The sequence below is a fragment of the Lepisosteus platostomus genome, chromosome 7 (assembly GCF_059453375.1).
Source record: "Lepisosteus platostomus isolate fLepPlt1 chromosome 7, fLepPlt1.hap1, whole genome shotgun sequence".
Lineage (NCBI taxonomy): Eukaryota > Metazoa > Chordata > Actinopteri > Semionotiformes > Lepisosteidae > Lepisosteus > Lepisosteus platostomus.
This window is the reverse complement of record NC_142617.1, coordinates 41,906,185-41,928,097: the sequence shown is the minus strand read 5'-3', so window position 1 is coordinate 41,928,097 and position 21,913 is coordinate 41,906,185. Positions and strand designations below refer to the sequence as shown.

Genomic DNA, 21,913 nt, shown 5'->3' with positions numbered 1-21,913 from the left:
GAAAAGAACAACAAGCACTTAATGATATGGAACAACCTAAGCAAATGTATTCACTTATTTAATCATAAATCTTACTTAATCTACATTACTGCATTGGTTGATTTCACCAGAGTATATACAGCCTCAGAAATAAAGCTTTGTTGAGCTGTAAAAGAATGTTGTGCTTCAAGAAGACTGTAATCAAAGCCCTTGTTTCTTGAAATCACAAGTACGGAATTCATGACCCGTCTTCGCTGGGATATGTGATCTGTTTGAGAATCTTCTATATATAATACAGTCTAGATCAGCAATATGCACTCCTGGTGCTGAAAGGCCACAGTCCACCAGGTTTTTATAGGTACGTTATAATTCTCTGTGAGTAAAGACCTGGACATAGTGCTAACTAGACCAATTAAATGAAAAAAAATAAATAAAATCAACTCATGAAAAATCCAGGCTGGAAAAAAAACCTGGACAGGAAGCAACTCTGGGATCAGGAGTGAGAGTCAGTGGTTTAGGTGAAAACTATACTTTCACTTACCCAGGGGAACACAAATCCTGTCCTGGAGGGCCAGAAGGTTTTGGGTTCTGTTTCCACCTGAGCCCTTAATTACCTAATTGAACTAATTAGTTGCCTAATTGCCCTTGGTGAAGCCTTTTCTTGAACTTGTCAAGCTGGAGATCTAGAGAGATGTATAAATCCTGCTGTACAGGGGTGGAATGCCTGTGAAGTGCAAGGATTGGCATAGCTGCATGAGCTCAAAGAGATTTAGAAACACAGGCAGATAGCATCCGCACTGCCAGACAGGCGTGTAACTGCAATGACACATTCAAATAGCCAAGTCTTTACTTATTATAGGTGTTGAATCTGCATTTCACAGTATAACTACCCATGGTTCATGGTGAATGTAATACATCAGTAATGGTGTTTTTTTTAATGGGCGCTGTTATTTAAGCAAGTACTAAAACAGAAATGTAGAGATACTGTAACTGTAAACTAATCATTTTAAACAATCGATGAAAAGACTCATGTCATATGTCTGACATAGAAAACTCTAGGGATTTCCAGTTCCCATTGTGACATTTTTACAGGAGTTCATTATCTGTGATATAATTTTTTTCTTCAGATAGCGAAAACGGGATTTAGGCTATAACATAAGACGTTATAGACGTAAACACTGCAGTAACAAGATTAAGAAAAGTGTAATTTATGGACGCTGCGACGTGTCCTTCCTGCAGCCCATTGTATCATAGTTAAAATTAATTGCTGTAATTTAATCTGTAATTGCACGACCACTATCCGTGTGGGCTGGTGTCCTTAAACAGGTTTACTTGAGCAGGTACGAGGGCCCATGAAGCAAATCCATTCTGCACTGCTGGACAAACTCGAGTTTCCTTGTTACACAAAGACGGACAACTCGCTCCCAAACCCGCCGCACATTCTCGCTTTGGTGTGCGCAGGGTACTTTTTCCACGGTCCCTGGGTTTTGCGCACAGTCTTCTGTGGGCTCTTTAGACATACTCCCTTAACTTTTCTGATGAAATCCTCTTTACTAGAAACGAGGCAGAGAAAGGAATTAGGCGAGAGAGAGAGGAGAAAAAAAAAAGAAAAAGAGACGACACCGGCGATTTTCAAATGCGAACCATCTGAATTTGACAAACGTGCTTACCAAAGGTTATCGACGCTCTTACTAAAAAAAAAGGAAAATTAATGCATCTGCCGCAAAGATTATTTTTCCGCCATAGGTTTTGCAACAGCTTGAAATAATTCGGTTAGTCCGGCTTCGAGAAGAAAAGAAGGAAAATGGCTTTCTTTTCCACCACCTCCTGCCTGGTTTCGAGCTCTTTTCTACTACCGTCCTCCCTGTGCTCCGGCTCCTCTCGCTTTCTCCTGGCCCCCGAATGTAAGCTGACAGCCCGACAGCAGCGCGACCCCGCCGCCCGCCACTACAACACGAACAGCGACATCATGGAGGTCGGTGTGCACTGGGTGCCAGTGGGAGCCAATCGTCACGTCAGCTGCAGAAATTCCTAAACTGAAAAAGAGACTTTAAAAATGACTGTGGGTTTAGGATTAGGAATGGAAAATATTAAATAACCGGCTCATTTAATATTTTTGTCTTCGTGAACTAGAATCCACGCAGTAGCTTCTCAGCCGGATAGCTAATTATCACGGGATTTTGGAAGTGGAAGGGAAGTTTGTTTTTTGAAGAACCGAAAACAAGAGTCTAGGAGTCTTATATTTTCGTTTTTTTTTTAGTTTTGCTTGCGTTAGCCTAGCTTAGTTTAGGAACTACGATTTTTTTTTTAATTCTGAGTGCAAATGCACCTGCTGTCAAACTCGAGGTGTGCCTCTGTATTTTTTAAATCGATCATTTGAAACTCGCCTATTGCGACGGGAGGTCCGGGATGTTCAGAACCATGAATTCTGACGGACTTCACTCCAAGGGGAGCCCGGCTCCTGCAGGTTCGGCCGGTCTAGGTGCGGCCTCTCTCCGGCCGGAGAATCAGGAAAGCTCGTGGATTGGTGTGCTTTCCGTGGTTTCTAGGCCCGCCCTGTCTTTGCTGCAGAAGTATTGGCCGGGGCGGCCTCAGACTTTGACCCCTTCAGGTAGCGCATCAGGGTGGTTCACTAGAGATTTTAAGCAAAGTTTAGAGGGAGAAGGTCCCTTTCTAGACCGGTTAGAAGAGCTAATGCCGCGAACGGAACATCCCCCTCCGGTGACATATCTACACTACCAGCACCAGGGCAACAGGAGCCCCGGGATGGGTTCGAGCACGTCGGCGCCTCTGGCCTGGTTCAACGCGGAGTCCCTCCGTGATCTGGGGATAGAGAGTTCTCCCGGTATGAGCGCAAACTTGAAAGACCCGAGCTTTGACAGCGGCTACATCGCCACGGCTAGGAATTACCTCAGCCAGGTGTTGGTGAGTGTGATCTCTGCCCAAGGCGCCCGGGGCGGTGACGGCTGGTCGGCGGGCTCGACAGCGGCGGATTTGAAGCGTAGCTGGTGGGGTGGATTTTGGGAATCGGGTAGTAGCAGTGGCCAGCGTTTGCTGTCGTTTTTGATGGGTAAGGCAGCACAGCAAGAGAAAGAAATGCTGGCCGGGGGAGATTACTGTCAGCAGCCGGTGTTGAGTGGATCTCCTGCGGTTGCCAAGCCGACAGGGCTGTTTGCACAGTGCGCCAGTGGGAGCCCTTTGAACGCCGAAAGCGCTGGATACCGGGGTCACAAGGGGCAGCCAGACAGTGCTAGCTCCCAAACGGCCTTACCAGAACCTCTCCTCGCCGTTCAAAAGCCGCTGTTGGAGTTTAAGCCTTCTTGCGCCAGCACTGTGGATGCCCGAGCCGCCACCGCCTGCAGTGAGGTGGCCCTCTTGACTCCCGATCTGGATAATGGCTACTCCAGCCTGGAGGAGGAACAGTTTAGCTCTAAGCTTAACAAAATGGAGGCTTTGTGCTCTGGGCAGGGGTGCGACGACAGTAGGACTGAGGAGCAGAGGTGTCCCACTGTGGGAGTGTGTCTGGAGCCTGTTGAGGGCAAAGACACTATCGAGGGGGGAGGAAGGGAGGCAGAAGAGGCAGCCTCAGCCTTGGACCCCAAGACGAAGTCGGGCTCCCCCAGCCAGGAGACATCTGAGCCAGAGCCTCTGTCCACAGCCCTGCCTTGCCTGGCCAAACCCAGCTGCCAGAACAAAGCCATCGCTTACATCCTGGGGAGCCCCTGCAGCGAAGAGAGCGGGTCTGAGTCCGAGGACTGGGACAGCGAGGAAGAGGAGGAGGAAGAGGATGAAGATGACGACGGATTCGACAGTGAGGGGTCGTCTGAGTTTTCGGATTCCGATAGTGAGGATGAGAGAGCAGCAGAAGAGGCAAATGCAGAAATGGAAAGGCTCTGGAATTCTCTCTGCCGAAATAGGGACCCTTATGACCCCAGAAACTTCAAGGCAGCCATGCAGACTTGCGCCAGAACCAGTGTTGCTCTATGCTCGGACGCCAGCGCATCAGAGGGGGAAACCACAGTGGTCCTGGAGTGCCAGGAGGACCCCATGTCCTCTTTCCCCAAGCCCCTGGAGCTGGAAGGAGACTCCGAAAACGAGGGCGGCAGTGTGGACGAGGCTGAGAGCCTGCGACTGTGGCGCTCCTTCAGCTGCAGTGGGGACCCCTACAGCCTCCTGAGTTTCACAGCTCCCCTCAGGACTCGACAGCCCGGGAAGAGCTGTGGGAAGCAGCCGCACTCCGCGTCCCGCTCGGCGCTGGAGGAGGCCGAGGAGCGCATGGACAGCGGCTTCTCGGAGGGCTCTGGGGACAGGGGCCAGACCGGCGCGAGCTGGGTGAAGAGGAAGAAGGTGAGTGGGCAGTGCTCTCTCCGCACTCTGCATGTGAACTCCTTCAGCCGCCATGCCTGACTGTGCCCGGCCCTGCTCTCTCTCAGCTCTGCACAGGTGCTAGAAGGAACAGTGCTTCAGGGTGGACAGAAAACCAAATGAGCCACCTGAAACCACAAAACAGTCATTGTATTAATATGGTAGAGAACAATGTGCTCTCTATCATAAGACTGAGAAAGCATGGTGGCGGTAGTGTTCCCTTTTTAAATGCATTTGTGAATTGGAAAGGAACAGCTACTGTATTCACAAAAGGCTTTGATCTGTCTCGGGGTAGTTACCTGATGAAGCTGGGCCTACTGCATGCAAAGGTAATCCAGTTGAGTGTCCGGTACTCAGATGGAGTGGGGTTATATACTCCTGGACTACCCTTCTGAATGTAGTCCAGCATTTATGTCTTGAATTTCATCAGTATGAGTGACAGGTTGGATTCGTCCAACCATTCAGAGGAGATTTCATCCTTTGTCTTTACAGGAAGGCATTGCAGGTCTGTTTAACACTGTTCTTTTGCCTTCTGCTTTACTTTTTTAGTAGTTTTACAAATTTGTTGCTTTTATTAAAAATTTATTTGCACCCCTTTATACAGATGGGATATTTTCTGGAGCATTCAGGTGAAGTTCCTTGCTTAAGGATACAACAGCAGAACCCCACATGGGATTCGAACCCACAACCTTCCAGTTATCCATCCAGAGCCCCAACCTCTGCTTCACTCTGCTGATAAAAGTTTAAATGTTTAACAGTTAGACCCAGCTGACATACTTTTTACAGACTACTGTACATTCATGAGTTTCAGTCTCAGTCTTGTATAGAGAATCTCATAAGAACATTGTAATGTCTAAGGATATATTACTTGGCAAAATGTATGAAAACATTTTGAAAGAGGAAGAGGTGTGGGTCAGATGCCAGTGCACCTTTAACCAGGCTAAGGATGAACTTGGAAGCCTAGTTTAGTTGATGTGAAGAAGTTGAGCAAGTCTAGCTCTCCTGTTTTGCATCCTTTCGTGTGCTGATGCCAATAAGTTTACCGCTTTCCTGCTGGAGCACTGACAGAATGCTGAGGCAGGCACAAGTACACGTGTCCGGTGAGCATTTAATTTTTAGAGCGTAGGTAATGCTATATAATTGTGCACTGTAGGAATGCTGTGGGAGTGATGTAAATGCATGAAACTTCACCGGTGCAACCAGCTGATGCAACAGTGCCACTTACAGGTCTTGAGGGAGTTCTTATCTTTTAGCTGTTAATGTAATTACACACAGGTTGCAGGCATATTGCACTCTCAACACCCAAGATAGGTCTATTGTTAGTCATTAGGATGACTATGCACATGACTCCAGTCTAAAGTCTGTTGTCATTTCAGGAAATAAACATGTAAGCAGTCCAAATATTTCAATGTGTGAATGTCAATGTAAATTTTTAGTACTTTTATATCTGACAATAAGTGACTCATTGCATTGTGTTAGGCTTTAGTCACAATTACTAGGGCTGGGAAATAGCCTTGCCCTTCTTTTCTGGTCCTGGTTTGAGGGGGGTTGTTAGACATCAGATCAGACATTTTAGGTTTGGTAGGTTGGAGAGCTTGGGAATGTTGATGAGGGTGGAGCTGACCTACACATTCAAGACACTTACAGAATAAGTTGCTTTTGCACTTCTGTGCTTCTGTTCTTTACCTGTTGAACATGGGGACTCTGGGAGCTCTAATGCCGTGTTGTCGTTTTTTGTGGCAGGTGAGGTTTGAGGAGGAGGTGGAGGAGTTCTATGCCAGCTGTGACGAAGATCGTCGTGGCCCCTGGGAAGAGTTCGCCCGGGACCGCTGCCGATTCCTGCGCCGTGTGCAGGAGACGGAGGATGCCATCGGCTACTGCCTCACACCAGCCTTCCGCTTGCTGGTCTCCAGGAGGCTGCATTTGGAGTGCTGAGTTTTTCTGTTCGGACTCTAAATAAAAATATGAAAGAAGGGGACACAGACTTCATTCCTTTAACTTCAGGGTGACAAGAGTTTCCAGAGCTGAATTTCTCAAGATAACACAACAAAGGGTTGCTGGCCAAGGACCCTGGTCCGAGCACTCCACTGTCCCTCTCGAGTGTTGTCTGTTTTGTACTTTGTATTGAACTGTGGTGACTGAAGTGCATTGTGTTGTGTTCACACCCCTGTTCTGTATCCCAGAGTTCCAATCTGCAGACGTCCCCTGTTTTCCAGATTTGTCTAGTATCTTGGCTGCCGTATGGAGTGCTAGTGCGCTAGCTTGCCTGTCCCCATGCAGTCAGTCGTCTTTAATAACCTCTGCTGCCAGCCTTCCTGGGGACACGGGTGAAGAATAAATATCAAGTGTCTCCATTTGTTTTCCGACACCTAACTGAAAGAAGATCTATACTGTAATATATGCCTACAGGCTGTACTGCCTGGAGGCGATTCAGTGAAGTTAAGCCAATTAATTTGCTGTGGGATTAGAAAACAAAATCGATTTGGGAATAGATTAAAATTCTCACTTGACACGTGATTTAGTCTCAGGGCAGAGGTTTGGATTAACAGAGGAGGAGGGTTTCTCCTTTTTTCCATTATTTTTACAAACCTTGAAGAATGTAGCTTATCCTTCATTTAAGATTCTTCCCAAAAATATTTTAAAAAAAATTCATTCTACCTACTCATCCAGTTTGGTGTTGTCAATATTGTGTCTTCAGTGTCAGTTTACAGCCATCCTGTAGTTCCGCATTGTACCAGGATGAGTCCTACACAACAGACTGTGGAAGTGTGGCCCTTCTTTAAGTCAGTCCTCTTTCAGCACATCACAGGCTGTGCTGCCTCATGCAGGAGATTCAGTCCTGGTTAGCAGGAGAGATGCATCTCTCACCTACATTATGTCGAGGGGCAAGTAAAGGTTTATTTCATGCTTAAAGCAAAAGAGCCGCAATGTTCTGGCTGAGGAGCCCTCCTCAGGTGTGAACTTGAACATACCTGAAGAAGACCCCACAGCTGAAACAGTCTCTTTTCTTTTCCTTTCAGCACGGGATAAACCTTTACCTGTTCCTTTGCAGCTGCCGCAGGTACCTACTTGAACTTCTACATTATGACAAGCCTGCGATTGTCCAGGAAGCTCCAAGGGTCGTTGTAACCCCTAGCCTTGGAGGCAAGTTGTGCGCTGCCACTGAGGGAATCCTGGTCACATTCAGCTGCCGACCTGACCCAGGCTCAAACCTGTGACACCTGCATCATACTGCAGAACTCAGTCTGCGGTCGGGAGAGCACCTTCAGTTTTCAACTGATTGTTAGCATAGGCCGATTTGAAATGTCTTCTTTTTTTTGCAAGCGAGTAATGGGCTGCCAAGGCGCGTTTGGGTGAAGGGGGGGGGTGTGCGTAGTCCTTTTACAGTGTAAATGGAACATGCAGAGCCACCGCTGGATACAGTATTAAGGAAAAGACCCAAAGATGTTGGCGAGACAGAGTTCTCGGACTGAATTTCTTTTAGTATTCTAAACATCTGATGCCACAGTGTTTGAGGAGGTGTACAGCACACTGGGCAATGTATCTCCTGCTGTAAAAAGTCATTTTAGGCCACCTTTTCAGTTCTGTACCACAAGAGGGGAAGAAGGGCAGTTTGCTTTGTGTTTCTCCAGAACGTGAGCCTGCCTTTCAAACCTGTTGTGCCTGCAGGGCATATCTGTATTGCTCTCAGTTGCCAAGTTTCTTGCTGGAAGTGCCGAATTAATAGTTTTCCTGATATTGAAGTTTTATTTGATGCTCACAGGACAGGGGTTTTATCTTCGGCTTTTTTACTGTTGTGGTGAACCTTTTTTTTCTCCTTCCTTGGAGATAGTTGTGTAAACATGACTTATTTAACTGAGGGGGCGTGGCAGCCAGGGGTGTGAACAGGTGAGGTACTGCACAGCATAGTTCCCTGAAACCTTTGGGGAAATGGCAGTGTTTGACATAGAACCTATTAATACAGCTCTTATTTACAGCTCTTAATTCAGTGCAATTAAATTCTATTAAATTTATTTTTGTAAAACACATATTGTAAATCTTTCTGCATCCAGAGAAAAAATTGTTGCAGATTTTGTTTTCTAATTTTAATTTTAGGTGTTTTCTTCTGCTTCTGTTCAAATATATATATATATTCAGAATTAATCAGTATACTAATAAATTTGTTTCAAATTACATGTGGAGTTGTCACCTTTTTGAAAGTGATGAGGATGGTAATTTTAGTGTCGTTATTGTAATGGATAGATTTTTGCTTTGTGTTCAGGGGTGTGCTCAGGGGCAGTGCACGCTGGACCCTGGTACTGGTCACTGGTGTTTATACATGTTTCAAATGTGATGGGGTCTGTGGTGGTTTGGTAATGGTTAATGCAGCCTGTTTATTTGATTCTTGAGTAAAACATGTCCATGCTCCTTTTTTCTTTACTTTAATCCCTAGAAACAGCAACTTTCTATGTGGGGGGTGGGGTTGCAAACATTATTTCCAATACAGGGGGAAAATAAAAACAGGAAAACAAGCACAGCTGTGCCTGTGGAGGTCAGGGTGATTACACATGAAATGTGGACAAGTAAAAAGGCAGGGGATTATTGGGGATTAGCAGATATTATCCAGTTTGAAAGGATCCTGCCATTCTCCATCCACATCTTAACGATCTCACTAAATGAGAAAATAATGGCTCTGTAGGAGAAGAAAATGGAATCTAAATGCACCCAGGAGCCTGTTCACAACACAACTAGCATTTACCATTCTGCCTCAAATGTCTCTTAACACCAACCCCTGAGAATAGAACAATGTACTAAAGAAGAGCAAGGCAGTAGCAAATACATGTCTGTCCATCTGATCATCTTTATGAAGACCCAGAGTTTTTCTATCCCATTTTACTTGGTCTCTTTTTATGATTGACATCACAAAATCATCCTGGCTTTCAATCAGTATTATGTAACGGTAGAGCTTGTTGACAATGGGTTACATGTGTAGGCAGGGTAGTGTGACATTTGTTCAATTTTAGGGTAGGGGTCAAAAGCTACGCTGGATTAGGGATGGATGCTGTGAAGATGTATTGACAGGCAGGAATCAGGAAATGCAACATTAAAACTATTTTTTTTACGGCAGTCACGAAAGTATTACCACTTTGCAGCCTGATGTGGGCAGACCTCAAAAGTGAAGCAAGTCTGGGCCTGGTCAGTACTGGTGGCGGGAGACCCTGTAGGAATCTCAAGTTGCTGCTATTGCTCCCAGATGAGCCAGTAGGTGGCACTCCCTCCCTCTGGACCACAATTTCCACACCAATGTCTAAGTACAGTGACTGGGAACACTGTGATGTACAAAATGTCCTGTATTAGACACATTAAACTGGGGTACTGACTATAAGGTCATATAATGGCACAGTTTGTGAGAGTAGGGCTGTTAACCCTGATGTTTGTCTTATATTTCTCAGGGTTTGTACAATCCAGCCTCCTTAAAGATACCCCTGATTGAACTGGTGAAGCAATTTCTCACTCATGTAGCTGATCTGTTGTGCAGCTGTGTTTTCAAGAGCACCAATTAAATGCAAGGACTTGCTAACAATCATAGAATAGTAGTTTAAAAAACACAGACGTCATCTGGCATTTTCATAATCAGCATCTGCTGTGCTTAGTGATAAGTGCCATCGATTAGGTTTCAGAAGAGAAATCTTCTAGAGCAATTACAAGGGTCATTTTGTACAGGAACAGGTTGCAACAAGAACACTTCCTTCCCCGGTCGAAAAAAAAATATTTTAAAAACTAGGATTATGTACGGTTTTTAGTAACCCCCTTTTTTTAAATAGCTTGCAGTTGCTGGTAGACCTTTAAAAATGTTTTCTAAAATATCTATGAGCACAGAGTTCCGCCAGAGGGCGCTGCACTCAGACTGATGTATAAAGTGTGCTATTAAATGGTGACAACACGGCTTTCTGAAGCGCGGTAATTGTGAACGTTGTCGCTTCAGCACAATGTTCGCAAAGTAAAATGGTGTCGATACGACTGCCACTGCACCGAATCGAGTACTCTTTTTCATATGATTATTATCCTGAGCTAGTCTTTAGTCTTACTTTCTGCAATGTTGTTATATCCTATCTTGCTTCGAAGATGGTTCCAGTTTTGAAATGTAACATTCCGGTACAGGGTTGTGGGGGAATAAAAGATAAAAAAAGAAATATTTATCCTCCAAGTTGTCATCCTCGGTGGGGTTCCGATTTGCGAGGCTGAGTGGGGTGAGAGGTCGCGTCGGTCCGCCATCACCGCCTTCGGATCCGGGTCAGCTTCCGCCGATACCCGGCACCGGCTGATACCGGTGAAGATGAGGGGTTCGGAGGGATCAGCGCCTGTCAGAAACTCGCCAACTGTAAGGGAATTTTATAAAATATATGACGATCTATATGTGTTATCCCTTGTTGAGACAAGCAGAGAGCGGCAGTTACAGCGACTGGATTTAATTCAGTAATGAAGTCGGATGAGGAAGATTTAGGTGGAGCTGGTCCCTGGTACCAAACAAAGAGGGTGAGAAGAATCTTCCATGCAGATAGAGACTGTTTAATGATTTATTTTCCACTGAGAGCGGACTGTCCCAAGGTGAATTCACTAGCCCTGGATGGTCATACTTCATGGGCTGTTGTATTCACGAAGGTCTAATAAATATTTTATAGACGCTGGTAATCGTGGAGGAAACTATGCAGCACATCTTAGAGGCATGTGTGCCCAACCCACCCTCAACACAGCCGGACCTGAAGCTATCGCTTGGGTCAGGCCTCTCAGCTGAAGCTCTGTAGAATATGAATAAAGCACTCCGCAGAGATGAGGTGAGGACCAAGGTTGTTGTGAATGCCATGATGAATCTGTAGACGCTTTAGTAACATTCTGTGGTAGTATGTTGATCACGAACAGAGTACAGTGCGATATGTGTTAAAAATCCCTTGTATTTTATGCTACCTGGTCTAAAGTGTGATTTGTAACTTTATGGGTCAGAGTCTGTTGTTAGTTTCTGTTGCATATCCTGCCTGGCAGAAGAACAGTCACTTTCTTCTGACTCTCTGTAAAGGTGATTTGTCTTGGCCTGGATTCTCTAACAATTTAAGCCCCTGGTTAAAGTGCTATGGGTGGGGGAGCCCCGCGCTGTGAAATTGATTCTTGCTGCTCAGCTCAAGGTGTCTGCACACCATGGCTCTGTGCTGGGAAAAGTCTCAGGTTATCTAGCAAATATGGATGCTTTTCATAAACGTTTTGCCTAGTTTCTTGACTTCCAACTCTGCCTCCCTTAACACAGTTCAGTGAGTAACACCCAGCAGTCAGTGTGATGTGCGCTGCAGTGTCCAGCTCTTCCATGGAGAGACCACTAGACACTGACCACTGCCTTCCCATCAGCCCCCTCTGCTCCTGGCTGTTTGACCAGGTAAATTTGTGCCCAAGTTACCTTATTTTGTTGGAATGTTCGTTTGAACTAACTGAGCTGGGTAACTTCAGAAGGACAGAGTAATTTATTGAGGACAGATTTAAATAGGATTAGACATCTGTGTATGCCGGCAAATTTACAAAAACCTCTCTTTCTTAGTTCTTGACTGACACCGTATCTAAAAACTGAAATGCATTTGTTTGTCCTCTCTCTGTTCTCAATTCCATTAGTGGTCACTAGAGGGAGCTCCGAGATGTCCAAAAGACCAGCTTCCTCCTGTCGTTACATGCAGTACTGTGCTGTTAAAGCATGATATTTAATACCTCTCCAGGGCCATTATTGTGTCATTTGAAACGCGTAGCTCACGTCGTGTCTGTTGAACACTATGGAATGAAATATGACATCAAAACTAATATTTTTTTAAGGCTTTGCTATTAAAGAAATTTCAAACAATGTACAAGCATGGAAGCATGGGAAAAAAACAGAAAAAGAGATGGCTTTGAGGAAAAAAAGCAGTGATTGCAAGCCATTTTGTGAAAGAGGACACTAAAATGGACCAAAAGAAAGTGATATCAGACAAAAGACTTATGCGGCTGTAATCTCATTGTATTTGATTTTTATTTAATTGTATTGATTTTGGGAATAGTGATCTAAAGGTTCTAGTAATAACAATTTCCTACCAGAAACTAAATGAGAATACTTCAATAAATGAATTCAATAAAAATGTCTTGCTTATTTTATTAGCTGTTGTGTTTGTGTACCACTTCAGCAGGAGCTAAACTGGTTCAATTTGAAATCCTGATGGATGTAAATAAAATACAAAATAAGGATTATTTTATAGGGATCCATTTAAGAGTGGTGCTATATACTGTAGATCTTCTGGAATATGGTTTGTTCCCAATGAGACCTCATTTATCAATCCCTGCATCAATTCTTTCTAATCACAGTTAGGCCAATTGATGTTGATATTCTTTTTTCTTGTAAAAACAGGGAGCTCAGTTTATCGTGTTTCCATGAGTGAGTTTTGTCTTGTATGGACCCAATTAGACCTGGATTAAATCCAGGATGGAGGAGTGTCTCCAGTTCACTGATAATCATATCTCCTTTCTTGGCAATGCAGAACTGTGGCTTTTTATGATGTATCAAGGCACCTATCTCGGAAAAACAAAACCATGTCCGTTGAGGCCAGGAAGGTGCAGTTTTATACTGAGTTTATACTGTATCTAAATTTCAGCTGTAGAAGCCGTTGCATCCATCATTTCTGCACTGTGGCTTGAATCTCTATGGTTGTTTAATATAAGGAAATTAGTTCAGGAAAGAAACCAGATTTTTTCCTTTGAGTCTATGAAAGTGATTAGAGAAACACGACACACAATAAGCTGTATAAAGGGTATAGAGAGCCAGGATTTAATTTGGAATTATATTGCTTTTAGTGGTAATTGCAAGAACCTTCAGAACATGAAAGCAATATTAGATGGTATTTGTTACACACAAAAACATATTGGTTCAACAGGACAACGCAAACTCTGAGAGAGATGAGTGTCTGTCTCTCCCTTCTGTCCACCTCAATCTCTATAATATACTGTATACTGTATGTCTGTAAGTCTTTAAGTAAATGATGCACTATTCTAGTATTTCAGTGGGATTTCTGTGGAAAGAATAGCAGGTCAGGGCTGTGTCTGCAGTCTGTGGGGTAGAAGGGGTTAATCCAGCTCCTCCTGTGTTGTAACACATGAAATCTCAGCTCCTATTGGCAGGCTGGATACCTTGTAGGAGGGGTGTTGGTGACTTTAAATTTTTTCATCTATTAGGGGGTCTAATCTGCCAATCCGGCTTCTGCAGGGTTAAACAGAACAGCCTTTCCCCCCGTCTTTCTTAATGAGTTGCTTTTCAAAGCTCCTGACAGCTCGAACAGTGTCATGTGACATTTAAATACCTTGGGATTTTCAGTGGGCATGCTCCGAATTGCTGCCTGCCTACCTCCCCCTTTTTATTCTCCCTCTCGCTCCCTCTTTTTTTCCTCCAAAGGATGCTTGTTTTTGTACAGCATCTCTGCCTGGGTTGATCTGGCACTATGCTGTTTTGCTGGGCTTTGCTATTGTTATGCATCTGGAGATCAGAGACGAACATCAGTTGAGCAGCCTTTCTCTCTTGTCTGTCTTTCTCTCTGTCTCCTCAGCTCTCTTCCTTTGGAGCTGACCCAGGAATAGGGGATTTTATTCTATTTTGCTGCACCTTTTGGAAAGGCTAGAGGCTGCTGGACGAGGGAACAGCAGGTGGCTGGAAGCTGGTAAGTCTGACTAATTTTCTTGCATCTCCCGGCTAGGAGGAATAGCTACACCACGTATTAAAATGCGTCTCAGATGTGGAGTGTGCACACGTGCAGAGAGCTTATGGAAAAATGTATACATGTGTGCATACAGTTTGCTTTGTCTGTCTGTATGTGTGTGGTGGTTTCCGTGATGAGACTACCAGGTGTATTTTTTTGTACTGCTGTGACAGCAGTGAAATAGGAACAATTCAGCTCAGTCATTCATTTGTACTAACACGCAGTTATCTGTGTGTCGCAGACATGCTCGTATGTACAGATGGCTCAATGCGTAGACAATCTGTGGTGTCTATTTTGCATTAAAAGACATTTCCCCGTCACCCCCTTTTGGTGCACAGCCACCTGCCATTCTGTTTCAGTGCCCCTGCTGACTCTCCGATCACAGACAGTGTTGTTAATCCGCACTGGGCAGGCTGGGGTTCCTACAGCCCAGGGCTGCCAGCAGTGCATTTGTGCTCTTTGCAGAGGTTGGGGTTTGTACAGCATACAAAGTGACTCTTGACTGGACAGAGACTTTGATTCCTGAGATAAGGGTCGTTGACTTCCAGGGGATTCTTGTTCCGTGCTTGATTTACTCAGCAGTTAATTGGATTTCTCTACACATACTCCCGTTGTGAGGATAAACGAAGAATCATCTTGCTTTGGAAAGGGGAAGAAATTGGAATTTCATCCGAAGTGAGTTACAATCAGTAACTACTGTAGGTAGTAGTGTCCAAGCTGTTTCAGTTAAGATATGTTAGGCTGACACATCTGTTGGTGTGTGTGCTACTGGAATGACAAAAAATGTATTTCAGCTGAAGGTGAAGTGACAGTAGCAGGGATGAATTTTGCTGAATGAGGTTCCAAAAATGCTGCCAATCAACTCCCTCTACACACAAACGGCTCTGATCTGCACTGGGGGATCTGTCTGTGCTTGTTGGCTCTTGAATATCTCGGTGTTTGGTTGTGTGTTCGTACAAAACAAATCAAAAAGCCCACTTGGATTTGTTTTTTATTTTATTTTTTACAATATATTTTTTTGCAAGGATGTTGCTTCGTCCGTGAAGCTGGTGGTGAGGGAAGAAAGGAGCAGGGAGGCAGATGTACTGCAGAATCCTGGCTTGCTGTCCAGATTTAAAAATGAGAGTGGGAGAGCAGACCCGATAAGGGGAGATGTGATCGGAAATTAAAGTGCTGGAGAACCAGCTGCAGCCTCACGTTAACCGTGCGCTGGCTGCACCCTAGTCCTTTCCATGTGCCGAGTTCTCTGCTGCAGAGTACGCCACACTGGTCAGCCCCGCTTCCTCGTGTTAAAAAGAGCAAGCTGCTTTCTCCCAACTTTTACAGGCAGTAGCGTAGATGGTGTTTTCCCCAGCCCAAACATCCGACCTTCCTCCAACAAAACTGGGTGGATTTCTGACGCTGAGATCTTTCAACCATAGTCCTGGTTGTGTGACGATTGCCAATCTTGTGTCACGCTTTGGAAGAGTAGGGTGTCCTGGGTAAACTCCACTGTGGAAGACAGGAGCTACACTCCAGTGGTAGATCTGGTGTGTCTCTGCTATAGCACTCTGGAATGAAAAGTGGAACAGATAATTATTGGCAATTGTAGAAATTATTATATTACGTTAGAAACTAACATTCTGAATTCTGTCTTGTGAATAGGAATTATCTTTCACTAAACAACCAGAATCAACCAGAGCTTTGACTGCTCCCCCACGGGTTTCCTGTGGCTGTGGGTTTTGAGTGCGAGAGCTTGATTGAGTTTATTTTTTGCACCTCGCAAACAGCACTCGAGGGCCCAAAAGGAGTGATTCGGAGGACCCAGATGGCTGCACGTCTCGCAGCTCTGTCTGTCTGACAGACTGTGGGGCTCACTGCTGTGTGGTGGAGGAGGGAGGGGGGCGTAATCACCAGACTGGGTCTCCCCAGGAGGGAGCTGGTGCGGTTTGATCTTAATCCTGCCAGTGAGGGTATTAGCAGCTTGGGCTTTTCTTCCCCTGTCACAGAGGCTCCCCGTCTGCATGGTGGAAGAGGGCTACAGACTGGGGGAGAGCTTAAGCTGCAACAGGGAAATTCTAACACCTCTCCTGCAGCTTCGAGCTAAGCGGGCATGGGCAACACAAGTGCAGCGTTACAGTGCTGACTAATGTGGAGGAGGCACTCTCCAAGATTTAACCTGCGGAATAAATGCTGGTTGCCACACTTCCTTTTGTGCATTTGCTCTTTTGAAGTGAAACTGCATTGTTTGTTCAGGAAGTGCCAACAACGAAATTTGATCGGTGTGGTAGACCAGCTCAAACATCGTTATCCAATCTTTGCTCAAAGGTCATGTGCATGGAAGTGGAACAGCACCTCCCACGTGTAACAGAAATTGACATTTGCATTTTGCATGCATATACACTATATATTTTATATATACTGTATATATAAGACGGTCAGTTGTGTTCTTTTATCCTGGCTTGCATGAGCAACCCCCTGTACCCACATAGGGTGAATGAGGAGTGTGGAAGGGCATTTCAGACCCACCTGAGCCTCTTATCTTTTAACATGCTGTAGACCAGAGGGGTTTGGAGGAGGTCTGTGTCCCGTGCCGATGTCACTGTGCACCCGCAGGACATGGTGGTGCTGTTGTGCTGGGGTGCCAAGAGAACCCCTGGCTAACTTAAACTCCAGTGGTGTCGGGCCAATTGTGCTTCACTACTTAGGGAATCCCAGGCACATCTAGCTGCTGACTTGAACCAGTCCCAAACCCGTGACACCTGTGGTCATAGCGCTCAGTATGCGCTCAGCAAAAAAATGGAAAAAAAAAGAATTCATCCATTGTCCGGCATTCCTCTTGGGACTAGTGCAGGTCCAGAGGATTTGGGATTGAGAAGCATAGTTCTAAAAATCTGATGTCACTTGGCTAGTGATGTGGCCCCAGCTCAAACACACAACTCCTGGATCACTCAGTCTAGCCTAACACAGCCTCAGCTGCAAGAACTGTCATTATTAATTTTTTAGTGTGTTTTAAACGCATGGGATTAAATGGGATCTTTCACTCTGTCAGAGCTATGCATTGCAGAGTATATTGTACTATAAAGTACACAAGACCCTGCCAGTTTGCAAACAGTCTACAAACAGGGCTATTATTGCAGTGTAATATCATCTTGCTAAGGAAAGTTTTTACGTTTTTTGGAATGGGCTTCCTTTCATTAGGTAGCCTAGCAAACATCTGCTCATCTGAAGCTGTTTCAGTCGGGGAGTGTGCTCTTTCTCTCCACTTCTGGGGCACCAGAAGAGACTGTAATGTGTTAGAAGTGAGCAGAAGAGCACTAAGGATAAAAAACAGACCAGACCCAAGCACATCAGTTCCTGGCAGCTCTTGCATAATGTAGGACCTGACGCAGATGCTCACGCACAAGGCTGATGTTTGCACCACGTGTGTGGGAGTGTGGTGGGCAAACCAGAACGTTCCATCACATTTTGGGGAAGGTAGCATCAGGGGGGTGTTCGTGTGAGCCAGACCGTGGCTGGCGTGTGGCCGTGGCTCAGCAGGAAGCGCCAGGGAGCCAGGGATGAAACAGTTAAGTTTCCTCACCTTGCTGGGAAAGTAAAGCAGCCCTCACGGCCATAGGCGGCCTGCAGGATTGCCATGGTAACCTCCAAGTAATTGGCTTCAGGCGGCCTTGGATGTGAAAGGACAAACTGGAGGTAGGGGTGAGTGAGAGGGGAATGAGTGCTGGGCACAGGGAATGATAATGAACTCACTGGGAGCAGAAGAGCAGTGTAGAGTTGGGGTCCCACTTTTAGGATAGGGCCTCCACAGACTGCCCTTGCCAATTGTGAGACTACGCTGTGGTGCAAAGCGGGACACAGTGCAGTGAGAAGATGGTGAAAGCACATGGAGGTATGGCAAGCTACCATACTCACCCATGCCCGGTGTAAACACAAGTGCAACCACAGAAATACCACATTTTTACTGTAGTGAACTACTAGATAAGATCACTTTATGGGCCATATACAATTTCTTACATTAGGAATTTGTCATTTCGCATACCCAACTTGCTCTACATGAGCCACACAGACAGGGAGAGAAGCTTGGGGTCAGAGCGCAGGGTCAGCCATTTACACAGCGCCCCTGGAGCAGTTGGGGTTAAGGGCCTTGCTCAGGGGACCAACGGAGTAGGACTCCTCTGCCAGCCGCGGGATACGAACCGGCAACCTTCCAGCCACAGGCGTGCATCCTTGGCCACAGGGCCACCGCACCGGGGCAAGCTATTGTAAGAGCTGGCTGCAACAGCAACGTTAACTGGAAATCAAACGGGATCAGGCCAGATTGTACAGAGCCTTTGCCCGCTCTGGGACTGAACGAGGCGGCACGTCGGAGACGCCTCCAAACACCAGCAGCTCCGACAGCACTCGCTCACTGATCTGATGGCGTTCCCTCTCGGAACAGCTGTGCTCCGTCTTCTTCAGCCCCGTCTCTCTGCCTAAGGTCTCCTTCAGCTCCTTTCCCTCTTAGCTTCTGAGTCTCTACCTCAACATCGCCCTCTTTCAAAATGTCGTTTTCGTTGTGTTATCTCTTTTCATGATCCTCCTGCATCACGGTCGGTCGTGCAGTGTAAGTTATTGTCCTTAAAGATGTAGCGATCAAGCTGTAAAGAAAAAATACTTATGTGTCTATGTACTATATGCATACATTTCTATGTATTATATTGCAATTTTGGACATATTTCAGAAAGCACAGATGATTAGTCCTGTCCTGTATAAAAATATCCAAACCATGAAAAATGCGAAGTGTTTACATGAAACACCTCCTACTCTGTCTGGTGAGATCTGAAACGGTTGATGGCTGTGTCATTAATTAGCAAGCAGAAACGCTCCAGAACAGCTCAGGGACTCTGCAATGAATGGCCGCAATGATAAATGTGGATGTCATTAAAGCAGGGAAAACGGCCACAGTGCTCCTGCCTGAATGCTTTAGCTGTTTAAACTGAGCTCCGTCTTGTCGCTACATGCAATTTTAAATGGCACATAGGTATACCGATTTCATCCTTTCTCCAGTCGGAGCTTTTCCACAAACACTGCAGAGAGACTCCAAGAATGAAAAATGACATTTTGAGGTCTGTAGATTGGTGGATAGAATCAGAATAATTAGGTTAATACTGTTTTTTGTCACCGAAACAAAAAAAAAAGGAAATAAAATCTCTTCATGCTCTTCAAACCGGAAAAAAATATCAACCTGTCTGATCATGAGTCTTCTCTTGGCCTAGGGCACAGGGGGAGCAGTGTTGCAACATTAAAATGTTGATTTCCAGATTCTTTACCTGTCAAGTTGTGGTTGAAATCCAAGCTGTTTGGCTTTTGAAAAGTTGTTTGCTGGTTTATCTCTGATTTTGTGGGTACATGGCAGAGTTGCTTTTTTATCTCAGTCACAAAACGGCAGCAGGATGTAAAAGGATACTTTCATAGCAGTTTCGGCCACTCCAGGCTCTTCTGATGAAGCCGATATGTGGAACTGGACCCTTCGTGTTTGCGATCATATGGAGAGTGTTTTTGCATGGCTATGTAATTATATTTGGAACGAATTTGCAGCTAGAAAAAGTCTGAGTGAAGTGAAGTGCTGTACAAAAGGAATCTTATTTCCGTTGTTGAAAAGGTAGCTAGCTTTTTTTGCAAACTTCCAAGAAAAGCTATTATGCCCTATTAATGTCCTTAAATAATTAATGTGTTTAACCCTGAGCGACTAAGATAATAGTAATAATCCACCAGCCTAATTTCTGCCGTTTTCCTGAGCGAATGTCGAAACATACTTCTCGCCACAGACACATGCTGTGCTCGCATCCTCATTTCTGTAATTGGCTGGAATGCAAATGGCATTTTAATAAGCTCTTGCTTTATATTTAAAAGCAAAGTCATTTTCATGCTTTATATATAAAGCGGTTTTAAATAATGAAATTCATTGCATAGTTTTGTCATCTCAGGCCTTGGCTCAGTAGCAGATTTGCACAGGATTGACACTAATGTATGCTGTATGTTGTGTTCCAACTATTTCCTTCCTCTCTTTGATCCTTGAGGAGTTGTGCTCCTTATAAATGGAATGGCAGTCAATTTGCTGAAGCCTGGGAAATCTGTGGTTGGTTGAAAGGGCCCTGGCTGAAAAGATGATAGTTTAATCACTCCTCCATTACTGTACAGCACTGGTACAGGGAGAGGGGGAGACAGCTGGAGCCTGAACGTGCTGGGGCGGGGGAGGTGCAGATGCTTCATAGTGCACATGATGATGATGATATGAATCCTTTATTTAACTGGATAAATCATTTAAGAAAAGCATTCTCATCTACACAGGCGACCATGAGAATCACACCACTGTTGCATAGAAAGAAAGGCCAATCAATAAAAGCAGATTGACTTGACGGGGCGGGGCAGGGTAAACAGGCACAAGTTTCTGGCAGAAGAGATTTCACTGCACAGCCCAGAATGCCTTCAGACATGAAGGTGAATGGCTTCAGCTCACTCTGCAGAGTGTTCCAGTCACTGGCCAGTCGCTGCTCTTGGGAGCTGCTTTTAAGTGCAATAAATTATCTAGAGAGAAAGGTTAGAGATCTGTAAAGTAAACCGGTGAAGCGTTTGTCTAATATGCAGAGAGGGCCCATCAGTCAGAGAGTCAAGATCAGAACGAATGCAGTAGGGGACGGTACTGACAGACCTCATGACAGAATGATACAACAATTCAAATATGTGTGTTTCTTTAGAAAGTAATGTAAAGCAGTGATTTATAAATGCGAGGAAGAGGAAGAATGAAACGTCAGAAAGATAAAAGGAGCAGACACAGACACCAGGCCAGAATCAGATGAACAAAGATTGTGACGTGGGGAGTAGGAAGGTAATAAGTTGAAAAGAGGGGGCATGGTTAAGAATGGGGGCAAGAGGCATTTTTTTGTGCACAATGAGTCGCTGGTGGCAGGACAGGGGATAGGACGTACGGATAAGGATTCCTTTGCTTTCTCCAATAAACGCTTGGACGAGATCCTCTGATCAATGAGCTATTAGCAATGAAATGAGCAAGACCGATCGAAAGGATGGGCCTTCTCTTGTTTCAGCTTATCTTGTGCTGTTTTTCTCTTACCTCAGAGTTGTTTTTCTAATTGGAAGACAGCGTGATGAAGAAAAGTGTCACATCAGTCTTTCAGGATGCTAGTGCAGAAACCTCTATAGTCCAGTGGAAATATTTCTGTTCCCTGGTATGGAGGTGCTCATCCCTTTGCCTGACAGGCTCTGAGCTGTGAGTGTGTATATCTCCTGTGACAATGAAGTGTGTGCGGGGATGGGCTTCTGGGGGCCCTTATAATCGAATCATAGCTGGATCTTAGGCAGAAATTCACGTGAAGCTGGTGGATTGGAAATTCTATTGGCATTTAAATAGAGCTGTCATGCCTCTTTCTCTTCAGAGTAATGAGGCCACGCTTGCACAGCACCACACCCCAGCGACCCCGCTGCAGGACTGGGCTTCTTCTCTCCTGGGGGACTAATTAAAACCGGGCTTCTGCTATATTCTAGTCTCTTGCTTCTTTGATGATTGCAGGACGCCGCAGCCACCAGAATCAAAAACAACAACGCTGTCTTTGCCCATGAAAGGCAAGCAACCGAGCACTGGGGAAATCAAGCAAAAACCCTTGTTTGCTTTTTAACAAAGATGAAGTCACGTAGCTGATGCACCTCCTTGTCAAGCCTCCATCAGCGCGCTGTCTGATTGGGGACCCTGCAGATGCCCTGCAGTACTGCTGCGATTGGTGGAGCGCCCTTTCCCTAGCTGCTCACAGTTACTGCCAGGTTATCTTGTGTGTCATATGACGCTTCTGTTTTAATAT

The 21,913-nt window shown here is 45.2% G+C and overlaps 2 protein-coding genes across 3 annotated transcripts in view; both read left to right on the top strand.

Annotated features, from left to right (window-relative positions):
- Nucleotides 1–361: 361 nt before the first annotated feature.
- Nucleotides 362–6,322, top strand: ppp1r15b (protein phosphatase 1, regulatory subunit 15B). The gene is made up of 2 exons (XM_088640471.1): nt 362–4,326; nt 6,088–6,322. Exons 1-2 carry the CDS (start codon nt 2,389–2,391, stop codon nt 6,277–6,279), a joined length of 2,130 nt encoding a protein of 709 aa, XP_088496597.1. The 5' UTR covers nt 362–2,388; the 3' UTR covers nt 6,280–6,322.
- A 7,381-nt stretch (nt 6,323–13,703) lies between these two features.
- The window catches only part of plekha6 (pleckstrin homology domain containing A6), a 91,917-nt gene continuing 83,707 nt past the window's right edge, over nt 13,704–21,913 (top strand). For both annotated transcript variants that reach the window (XM_088640442.1, XM_088640440.1), the window contains exon 1: nt 13,704–14,039. The gene's annotated coding sequence lies outside the window, so the exon portion shown is untranslated. The remainder of the gene's footprint in view (nt 14,040–21,913) is intronic.